Source organism: Engystomops pustulosus, chromosome 2, assembly GCF_040894005.1.
Source record: "Engystomops pustulosus chromosome 2, aEngPut4.maternal, whole genome shotgun sequence".
Classification (NCBI taxonomy): Eukaryota; Metazoa; Chordata; class Amphibia; order Anura; family Leptodactylidae; genus Engystomops; species Engystomops pustulosus.
In genome coordinates this window covers 115,440,193-115,452,371 of record NC_092412.1, presented here as the reverse complement: position 1 = coordinate 115,452,371, position 12,179 = coordinate 115,440,193, and the positions used below count along the sequence as shown (strand labels likewise).

The 12,179-nt window shown below is 39.5% G+C and overlaps 1 protein-coding gene across 9 annotated transcripts in view; it reads left to right on the top strand.

The window, feature by feature from the left end:
• MSI2 (musashi RNA binding protein 2) overlaps positions 1-12,179 on the top strand; it is a 466,329-nt gene that overhangs the window by 444,224 nt on the left and 9,926 nt on the right. For 7 of the 9 annotated variants that reach the window (XM_072136093.1, XM_072136099.1, XM_072136102.1 and 4 more), the window contains one exon: positions 7,620-7,697. The exons of the other annotated variants lie outside the window; for them this stretch is intronic. In XM_072136093.1, coding sequence (XP_071992194.1) covers positions 7,620-7,661 — 42 coding nt within the window. In that variant the 3' untranslated portion in view covers positions 7,662-7,697. The remainder of the gene's footprint in view (positions 1-7,619; positions 7,698-12,179) is intronic. 9 annotated transcript variants of the gene reach the window in all.

Here is a 12,179-nt window from a genome sequence, read left to right as displayed (position 1 = left end):
TATGTACCCATTTGTGTGTGTACAGTATACTGTATTTGTATTCCCTGTCTTTGCTTATATGTGTGTGTGTATATATATATATATATATATATATATATATATATATATATACATGTTAGCCTACTGTTATCGTTATCTATCTACTGGGTTTGTGACTCGACCCTCTACTGCAACCTTGTCTGCTCAAACCGTGCCACATTATGAGTTTGGAAGAGGCGGATCGGAGGGAATCGGTGGAATCAGGAGTCCCTCTAAAGGTTATCTTTCGGATTACTCAGATAAGGATATCACCCTGGTGTCAGATAAAAACTGGGATTCTGGAAGACCATTGTTTCCCTTAGAGGATACTGACCATTTGATCAAACTAGTTAGATCAACAATGGAAATTAAGGAGCAAAAGGAACGTCGTTCTGTCCAAGATGTTATGTTTCAAGGACTAAGAGAAAAACAAAGACGAGTTGTTCCCTTACACAAAAAAATCTCCTCCATTATCCACACGAAATGGAAGAAACCAGAGAAAAAAGGCTTCATCCCACGTGCTGTCAACAGAAAGTACTCGACCCTGGTTTTAATCACCCCTGTTCTATGTCCGAAAGCCTGATGGCTCGCTGAGGACTATTATTAATTTTAAACCTCTGTATACATTTTTATTGATTGAAAAATTTAAGATGGAGATGTTCAAATCCACAATAAATTTACTTTTTTCGTACTGTTACATGGCATCAATCAATTTATCTGATGCATTTTACCATGTCCCCATACTTCTTCCCTCTTTTCAAAAGTACTTAAGGGTTGCAGTATTTTTGAATGGAACCTTAACACATACACAGTTTATACCCTCGGAATGGCTGTTGCTCTCTCACTAAAATAATAGCAGGAATGGCTGGGTTTATTTGTCCCCTATTTGGATGATATATGGATGATTTTTTGTTAGTAGGAGGGTCAGAGGAAACTGTTTCATCTCAGTTGCTCAGAGTTCAGGAGGTCTTGAGACAACTAGATTGGTTAATAAAGTCATCTTCTTTAAATTCTGTCCATCAGAGGTCTTTTCTTCCCCCAGATAAAATCCTAAATTTTCAGGGGGTGGTGTTAGAATTGCTGAATAATAATTTACCTTCCATCCGTAAGGTTATGTCAGTCTCAGGTCTCTTTACCGCAGTCATACCAGCGGTTCCATGGGCCAAATTACATTCTCGCTCCCTACAGCTTCATATGCATAAATGCTGGGATGGAAGCGAGACTAGTGGAAGTGAGTGTTGATTCTAGAATTGTTTTGCCTGCAGAAGTATTTCAGTCCTTTGACTGGTGCTTGTCCCCTACAAATCTAAGTTGTGGTCTACCCTGGAAACAGGAGAACCCAATAGTGTCAACTACAGATGCTAGCACTTGGGGTTGGGGGGCTCATTTAAACGATCAGGATAATTCTATGGCAGATAGATTTCAGGGTCAAATTTTAGGGTGTTAGCCACTGTGTTCGAGGCCTTAAAAGCTGCCTTTTCAGATGTATCAGGCTTTAATGTAAAAATTTGTCCAGAATTGATGTACCTAACATTCAGCATCTTCTCCTTAGCAGAGCAACATCTGATATTTATTTCGGCAGTGCATATAAAGGGGCCAGAAAACAGAGTAGCTGATTTCCTGAGCTGGACCAGATTGAAACAAGGAGAATTGTGCCTTAACAGGGACGTTTTTCAAAAGATCACCAAACTCTGGGGAAATCCAGATGTGGATTTGTCTGCCTCTCGAAACAGCAAACAAGTGCTTAGATTCTGTTCTGTAAACTCACAAGATGGTGAAGTGGGAGTTCATGCTAGCTTATGCTTTCCCCCCCTACTAATATTATTACCAAGGGTACTGAAAAAGATCAAACAAGACCAGGCTACAGAGATTCTGATTGCTCCCTTCTGGCCAAAGAAAGCCTGGTTCTCTGTCCTGAGAGAGTTATCAATATCAGACCCCTGGATCCTTCTAAACTGTCTGGATCCTCTGTCTCAAAGGCCAGTTTCTCATCCCATGAACAACATACTTCACCACTTGGCTCTTGAGGGGCTAATCCTAGCTAGGAAAGGCCTCTCGGAAAAGGTTATTTCTACTTTACAGAAAAGCAGAATACCCATTACTTTTAAAATATATTTTAGAATATGGAAAGCCTTCTTTTCCTTCTGTCAGGGCCCTAAGGAGATCCCTTAAGATCCCTTAACCCATTCCTGACATGTGACATGACAGTACGTCATACATTGGGGTCCGGTGCATGGAGAATGCTCATGGGCTGAACTTCTCCATGGCTGGTAAGTCTTTGCCGCATATCGCATCAAAGGCTTACCAGTTACACCTGCGATCGGTGCTAGCAGCTAGCTAGAGTGTTAACCTGCCCACCGCCGCCAGCAAAACTGCAGGTGGCTTCAAATAAACGGCAGCGCATGGGCGCCGCTATCTTATGAACATCGTCACTCCCCATGATATCATTTGGGGGGGGCGACGATTGGTCACTATGACAGTCTTGGGTCTTCCAAACAACCCATTCATTAAAATGTGCGATTAGCACATTGTAATGAATGAGGAGGAAAATCCCCATATACTGCCATACTGCAGTATGGCAGTATATGATGGGATCAGACAACCTAGGGTTAAAGTACACTAGGGCAGTGACCTTTTGGAGACAGAGTGCCCAAGCTACAACCAAAACCCACATATGTCGCAAAGTGCCAACATGACAATTTAAGCAGTAACTTATTGATCTCTGCTGTATCACAGGTTTTAATCATATTGGTGTCCTGAGTTCACCAATACAATAGAAAGATGATGGAAAAAATTGGATTGTAGCTTCCCTCCAGGGTCCCCTGAATCGGAAGAATCGGGGGACCCAGAGCAGGAACTCCAATGACAATCCATCTCTTTCCGCACATTCTCGCTCCTCCTGTAGTCCTGGCAGCCAAGAATGTTTCTTTAAAATAGTGCTGAACATGGCACGTCCTGGGCTGTATTGGACCACAGGAGAAAGCCTTGAGTCCTTTCTTGCAAACACTGGGGCACATTTACTTACCCGGTCCAGTCGCGATCCAGCGGCGCGTTCTCTGCTCTGGATTCGGGTCCGGCCGGGATTTATGAATGTAGTTCTTCCGCCGTCCACCAGGTGGCGCTGCTGCGCTGAAAGTCATCTCATCGCGCTGGAATGCACCACCTCGGACCAGGTGAAGGTAAGCGCTCCCCAAGCGACACTTTTTCGGTTTTTAAATGCGGCGGTTTTTCCGAATACGTCGGGTTTTCGTTCGGCCACGCCCCCCGATTTCTGTCGCGCGCATGCCGGCACCGATGCGCCACAATCCGATCGCGTGCGCCACAATCCCTGGGCAATTCAGGTACAATCGGCGCAAATCAGAAATATTCGGGTAACACGTCGGGAAAACGCGAATCGGGCCCTTAGTAAATGACCCCCACTGTGTTCAGTTGAAGGGCTTTTGAGTGCCACCCCTGGCACCTGTGCCATAGGTTCACCACCACTGACCTAGAGGGTCTGAAAAATAGTAAAAATGAAAATATGTTAAAAAAATTGTTAAAAACTAACAATTCAAATCACCCCCTTTCCCTAGAACTGATATAAATAAACAGTAAAAATCATAAATATATTATTTATCACCACGTCGTAAAATGCCTGATCTATCAAAATAACAGAAAACAGCGCCTAAAGTCGATAATGGCATTTTGCCATTTTGAAAAATATAAAACATTCAATAGAAAGTGATCAAAAGGTCATACAGTTCTAAAACTGACACCACCCGCAGCTCCGTAAACCGAAGTATGAAAAAGTTATTAGCACCAGAAATTACAAAATAATTATTTTTTGTACATTTTTTGTACATTTTTGTGAATGTATGAAAACATTATAAACATATACAAATTTGGTATCCCTGTAATCATACCTACCCAAAGAATAAAGTAGACATGTCATTTGGAGCGCACAGTGAAAACCGTAATATCCAAGTCCACAAGAAAACGGCTTGAATGCGTTTTTTCACCGATTTCATTACATTTTTTTTCTTGCTTCTCAGGACATGACATGGAATATTAAATACCACCATTTTGAAGTTCAATTTGTTATGCAGAAAACAAACCATCACACAACTCTGTATATGGAAAAATGAAAAGTTTTAGATTTTTGAAGGGGTTAAACCTTAAAGCACACCTGATTTCTGTCACTGGTCCTGTCACCACTACCTGTTGGAGAAGCTCACAATGTTTCCATCCCAGCCTTTATCTAGTCAATTCATACATTAATCATTGCAAAATCATCTTTTCTCTATTATGTACTATTTTACTAGTACTATTTTATTATCTCCAGTGGTGCTGTTGTGGTGAGGGGGAAATAGGTAATTACGTACTGGTAATTTTCTTTCCCTGAACCACGACAGCACCGCTTTTTTCCCTCTCATGTATTTTCTTTTGTCTCTGTATTTCTCACATGGTGAAAAAAGCGCGAAGAATGGGTACCCCTTATTATGAAACACACTGAGGCAGAGGAGGAGGCGTGGAAATTTGAAGTCTGGGTTTCCTGTCCCTCTCTCCGTTGGTGCCATCGTGGTTCAGGGAAAGAAAATGATTGGTGTGTAAATACTGATTTCTGTAGCCCTCACCATTTTTAATACCCTCTTTCCAGAATAAATCCAGCGTGTGTTATGTGGAACAGTATCATATACCTATAAAAAGTGTACATCCCATAACATTGAGATACTCTAGCATAGTCCGTCTAAGAAACCCCCCAAACCTGTTCCTCTTCCAGGAATGGTTAGGAGCATGCTATAACAGATTGGCATCTTTACATAGCCTGGATAACTTCCATACATTTAGCAGCCACAATAAATAGTTACAGTCATTGCAGAATACCCAGAGTAGCGGAGTTGTTGAGGCGGAGCACATGAAGTTACTTCTTCCCAGGGCTATGCCTTGGGAAAACTGCATGTTAAATATTAAACCTGTATATATATCAGTAGAATCTTAACTTTTCATGGATCAATGAAGTTGTACCTGCAGTTTGCCAACCAGAAATGTAACCCCCACAGCATCCACGCTGGACCATTGAGAGTGGCCCTACTCAGCCAATGAATCAGTGATCCAAGTTTGTGTAGTTTATGTCCAATCAGGTGACTTTTTCCAGTCCACATCCATAGTAGTTTGTCCAGTTTTTCAAAGCAAGCCTTTTTAATATAACTGTGGTGCATCATAAACTTTGTTCCTCAAAGTTTCTTAACAGAAGGAACCGCAGCCCTGTAGCATACCTTAACCTTTTGGAATGATGGTTTTCCAATAAAAACTTTATGTGGAAAGGTAATACAGAAGACTTGAAGGTTTCAGAATGGATAGGGAAAGATCTCAACATGACTCATCTTAAAGAAGTTGTCCACTTTCAGCAAATAATTTATATGGTTTGTGTAAGGAAAAGTTACACAATTTTCAAATACACTTTCAATTCCTCACAGTTTTCTGCTTGTTGTCCTGCTATGGAAAGCTTCTATGTTTACTTCCAGTGAATAGACATCTGTCCATGGCCATGTCCATGGACGTGCTGCAACTCTGATACTAACAGCTCATGCATCTGCATGTCCATCACATGGACAGGTCTGTATCCACTGGAAGTAAACATAAAAGCTTTCTACAGCATCAAGCAGAGATCTAAAATTATTTGCTGAAAGTGGACAACCCCTTTACGTTTATCCGTGAGGTTTTTTTAGCATTATATATAGAGCACACTTAATTCAAATAAAAGCAAATAAATTCTTTATATTGGTTGATGAATAAGATTGAGCACATATACCAATATAGAAATCATTACAGTATTATTTGTTTTTTTTTGGCTGGTCGTGTATTTTAGGACATAAATTGAAAACAGAAGAGTAATTTTTTCTATATGAGCAATATTGTAATTTGCTGTACATACATTGGCCCAAATATATAAAAACTGGTGCTATCTGCATTCGTGCTGTTTGCCTCACTAATGTGCACTTTGCACCAGATAATCCAATAGTGTCGCACGCTCTTAGTATCTGATCTGTCTTCAGGATGTGCACACAGTTGCACCTTCTTTTTTCACTGTGATTTAATAAATGTGAATTAAATAAATGTGGCTCAAGCAATACCACACCTTTTAGGTGCACAGTTTTCTAAAATTTTGGACAAAATGCAACCGCAACACAAAACTGCCGCAAACCATTCACAAATACATGTGCAAGCTCCAAAGACACTTTTTTTCATTGCAAACATAGACAAATAAATTGGCCCAGACATAATAATCCATCTGGGCCAATATGTTATATTTGTTATATTCTGTTTAAGGTTGTAGATTTTATTGTTACTCCTAAACTGCTGTCCATAGTCACTAGCTTCATTATGCATCTTTCATTTGTAGGCTTACTATTCTAATGTGCAGCACATACATGCTAGGAACACATTTGATGTGGAAGAAATTATTTTTATACAGGTTAGAGTTTAAAGAGATACAATTAAAATTTATTCTGAAATCTGCTGCAAATATTGTGAACCGTGTGCATCTGAACTATACAGACCACACTTTTCTATGGGACCACTTAATACCTTTCTGTTGCTGAATAGGGATGAGTGGACCTGTAAAAATGCCCTCCCCCCCACTCTGGTAACCGTTCAGGCAATGTTCACATGTTCACGGGTGTTACCTTTTAAATAATGCCGGTGGTGTATGCATGCCAACATTTTTCTGAGGATCATCAGTCCATGATGATGTCATGGGGAGCGACAGTGCCGGGGAGAATGGCATGTGCACTGTCAGCATGTAAATAGCACCAAACAGCCAGCAGAATTTAAAGAGTTAATACCACGATCGGTGAGCCTGGATGCCTCACACACATGCCAATATGCCAATCTTGCCATTTACAGGAAGCTCAGTTATGGGCACCATGGGAAAGGGTATTACTTCATGCTGCACATGCTGAAACCTGACAGATTTCCCATTCTAAATTGCTGCATTTTCTCACACAGCTTCAAGTCAATCACTAACCCTTTGAACCTAGTAGAAACCATCTTCAGAATATCATGTCACCATAGTAACCTTAAAATCTCATCTGGTTTGCTTGCATTATCAAATAGGATACATTATCTTTCATCTAACCTGCGTACTAAGGTAAATTACCCTTTCTCAACCTTCCAAACTTGTCTCATTTCATACCTCACCTACTGGAGAAGCCCTCTGTGCTTTTGAATGCTTGGCTATGGTGACCTCTGGGCTGCTCAGAAGACAGTGCAGCCTTGAAGTCACAGATTTTCTGTGTTAATATTTCTCTGCAGGGCTATTACAATGCACAGAGGAGAAGAGGTTGGCAGCCTTTCTCAGTGGGGTTTTGCGTATATTTCCTATTATTGTCTTACGAAGGTTAAGTAGTAAATGTCTCACAAGCTGTTGTATGGCATCTCACAGCAGCTGCCCTGTTAGCACTGTTTCTGCACTCGCAGTGATGTATTATAATTTAGCTACAAATGTAACATGCTGTGTACAAATACATATATGTGGGGAAATGCACATTCATGCCACCCATGCCTTATCAAGCTGAAATGCAGAATTCTCTCTGACAAACTCAACAATTGTACAATTTTAGGGGCCTTTGATTGCAACGGCTTTTACAAATGGATACCATTGAAACGTTTCAGGTGATTGGTTGCCATCTCACTTTGAGGTATTCTAATTTCTACCATTATATTTGACTGAAATATATACATGTAATCTGCTGTCTTCATCTTCCCTTTATCAACTCATACACCTATCTCTTTTTAACTCTTTGGTGTCTAACACATTTTGCATCACTCTTTCACTGTTCACAGATGTGAACTTTGCTGACTTTGCTTTTCATTAAAACCGTCTCTCTATATAGAAATATTGCGGTGTAGAAGCTTGCATGACACATTGTAAGGCAATAAACTTCAAGCAGTCACTCTGAGCAGCTTCTTTCTTGCAGTGGTGATTATTATGTTTATTATATTTAAATTAATTATTACGACTAGACATTGCATTATGCAATTATATATTCTAGTTAATCATTTGTAAGCAAGAAAGTCTATTGCCACTTACAGTATGTGGATTGTTGAAGTCACCTTTTTTGTGTCCGTTACTTGGATGCACTCTCAACAAATAAACTGTACCGTATACTTGATGGAATGTTCCCGTTTTGTTCTTTTCTTGAAGCTGTTAATTGTTTAGCTAGCTGATCCTTGCCTAGAAGGTGCTAATATTACTATTGGATGTACATTAAGTCAAGATGAGTTAGAGGTTGCGATTAAAACAGCTAATGAAAAAGTCTATTGATTAGGAAATTAGTGGAAAGTGAAATGCGACATCATATTCCCAAGGAGCATTGCAACTTTACAAATTCCTAACAAGCCATCTTTTATTACTGACCCACTTCTTAATGCTATTAGCCTGCTTTAATTAATAGGCTAATTCTAGTCTATGACATGTTTGATCAAGTGTTTAACTCTGCCAAGCCTCTTGATATGTTACTTGTAGCTGTCGGATCACCTTAATGCGTCTGCACATTGCCTCGACTGAAGAAGAGAACCATATTGTATCTGTGAATGCACAAATCATTTCTGTATCCTAATAAACACTGTACTTTTCCAAACAAAGGCTGACAGCTTAGTTCCAGTGTGCAGAGAATGCCACGGAGCATAATTAAGCAATGTGCCAATACTGCAGTCAAAAGATGACATTCTTCCTCTAATAACTATGGAACAATTATGTGAAATTAAAAATGTTTAAACTATACAAAATCCAATTTAAGACATCACCTCAGCATACCAAATTTGAAATGTTGCCAGTTTTTTAACCTTTTTGCTTTTCCCTAGTTAATTACGTATGTATCTTTTTTGCCCTTTGCCTTTCCTGTTGCATAGATAAATACTGTTTGCGCTGGTGAAAGAAACCCCATTTTGCAGCCCTGTGTATAACCATTCACTTCAGTAACTACAGCCATATATCATTGATTCCAAAAGCAGTATCAACATTTATTGATTGCAGACTTTGCCTACATGCTGCATGCGCTACATGTATTCTTTGGATAGTCAATTTAAAAGACTTCTCCTACAGAAGAAATTGAGCAGAACAGTTGTTGCTGGTTTTCACTTGTATTATCACTGGTTCCAACAGCTAGGATTGTAAAAACTTAGATCCTCTGTATTTAATCCCTTAGATGCCTTGGCCATCTATTGATTGGATAATCTAAGTTGTTTGTAAAGATAAAGGGGTCCCCCTGTCACCCATGAGGACCCTGAAAATGTGTTTGTAAAGTATTAAAGGCGACATGCACACAAACATCTTTTTTTAAATCATTAATCTCCTTCCCAGTTTTTTAAGTCTGAGCCTGAGCTGTAAGGAGGCAAACTAGGCTCTTTGTTTGACCCATGGTTTCCCCTTGCTTGTTTAGCCCCAAAAAATAAGTGAAACACTGGCTAATGCACTGAATGGGATCATTACCCCAACCTACTTCAAATATAGCGGGAGTTATGCATCATTGATTCTTTGTCTATGTTTGGCGTTGTTTTGGTGCAGTTGTGGTGCCAATGTTCTTTTGCGACTTTCCATTGTGCCAAATGAACATAGGACAACATGGATCCTGCTTGCACCAAATTCATTATTTGCATAGGCAAGTTTTCACAATACAACTGAATTCATGTATTGTGACTTTCTGTTTAGATGTAAATTGACTTCAGTCCCCACCCTGCTGTGACTTTTAACGTGACTGTCACAAACAACCCTCATAGCATAATAACAGTGCCAACAGATTTATCAAGGACCAAAAACTACTTTAATGAATCTGAAGGCAGCAGAACTACAAGCATAACTCCAAGGGCAGACATAGAACTGTCGATGGGAGCCAGCCTAATTATATATTACCCCCATTGACTTTTTCACACAGTGTGAGCTGCAAACATGGCCAAGACTATGAGCTGCTCTGAGCTTTTTCCCTCAGTGGCACTTGGTTCAGACAGGGTTGACAGGTCAGTGCACGTGGCCTGGGCGACGCACAAACTGTAATGTCAGCCACTGGCTGGCAATATATGACATGGGGCTGGCTGGCTAGATACTATAGGAGGCTGGCAGGCTATATACTACAGGGGGCTGGATATATACTACTGGGGGCTGGCTACATACTACTGGGGGTTGGCTGGCTATATACTACAGGGGGTTGGCTGGCTATACACTACAAGGGGATGTCTATATACTACAGGGGGCTAGCTATATACTACTGGGGGTGGTTATATACTACTGGGGGCTGGCTGGCTATATATTACTGGGGCTTGCTATATACTACAGGGGGCTAGCTATATAGTACTGGAGGCTGGCTAGCTATATACCACTGTGGACTTGCTAACTATATGCTGGGGAGGCAATTACCAATGTATTTCCCACCCTAGGCTTATACTCAATAGGTTTTCCCAGTTTTTGTTGGTAAAATTAGGTGCCTCGGCTTAAACTTGAGTATATACAGTAGCTCACAATTTGTAGAACACCCTCTGCATCTGTAGCTGAACTAGGAAAGGATGATGGAATGATGCTCTATATTTTTATAACATATTTGGTAAAAGTTTGTTCAGTTTTACTACTTAATAAAAAATATAGGAAAAATGACAAAAAAAGCTTATTTTTCACATTTGCACTCATGTATTGGCTGATTTTATAAAGATTTAAGAATGTAATTAATAAAACTATCCTTAAAGTTAAACTTTAAACTTTTAAGTGGCAACAAACAAAGTAAAAATTATTTGGATAAATAAAGCTTTCCCAAAGATATTGTTGTTAAAAGAAATGCATAACAGAACTGCAATAATTGACCTAGACATTCAGTCATAAGGCAAGCCATTTAGAACCCATAGCCCATAATGCCAGCTTTATCTTATTCCCAAAGCACAAAAATCTGCCATTTGCATTCAGGACAGTATAAGCAAACAACATTTTGTAGTACTTTTTTATCCACGACAAATTTAAGCATCTGAAAATTGGCATTTCTGTGTTTGCATGTGTTAGCATATGAATACCCACCTTATCCCTCAATGCTCAGGAAAGCAGCCACCTGAGAAGATGTATAGCAATATATTGTACAACAGGAATGCATTTACTGAAAGAAGGCATTGAAATTTAAATGTAAAATGGTATAGTTCATACAAAATAATTTGTCGACTAAGCTTGCTATATAAACACTGTCAACATAGCTTGAGAGGTCCTTATACTGAATACAGGCAGTCCCCGGGTTACGTACAAGATAGGGTCCGTAGGTTTTTCTTAAGTTGAATTTGTATGTATGTTGAAACTGTATATTTTATAATTGTAGATCCAGACAAAAAACAAAATTTGCCCCAGTGACAATTGGAGTTTCAAAATCTTTTGCTTTAATGGGATCTAGGATCATCAATAAAGCTTCATTACAGACACCTTACAGCTGATTATTGCAGTCTGGGACTATAGTAAAGCTTCCAGAGAGCTTCACCAGAGGTCACAGTGGGTCTGTAACTATGGGTCGTCTGTAAGTCGGGTGTCCTTAAGTAGGGGACCGCCTGTATATAAAAATAATACAAATAGAACTCATCCCCTTCAAACTTATAGTAGTTTCCTACTTGGCATTAAACAGTTATGGGGTGTGAGGTGTGCCACTGGTATGTCACGGACTACCCTCCGATTGGGTTTAAATTAAGGTTGCAATGAATATGTTTCTCAATCTGCTGAGCTATTCCTGCTCTGTACCAGGCTGGCCACAGCTTTTATAATGTGACTACTAATTTCAGTTAGAGTGTTTATAGTGGTAAAGCATGTTATTGGCAGCTTAGAATGCATTTATTTGCTTCTGTGTATGATAATATAAAACAGACAACTATATATTCTGCATTAATATACTATATAGTCTCAGCAAATTATAACATTTTGTGCCATATCAAAATCATATCATATTTGTAGAAAATATAAACCATATCGGATTACTCTACTGCAGCTAAAAATATGAAACACCTTTTGTGTCTTCAGCTACTGTAGAGAGCCCAAAATATGAATGAAAATCTTGTATTAACTTTGGAGAGGTAAAACTGTTTTAGAGGTAGTGATTATCAGAAAGAAACACATCACTTGTAATTTTCCAATAACTGTCAATATTTCAAGCTTCCACCAAATAAAT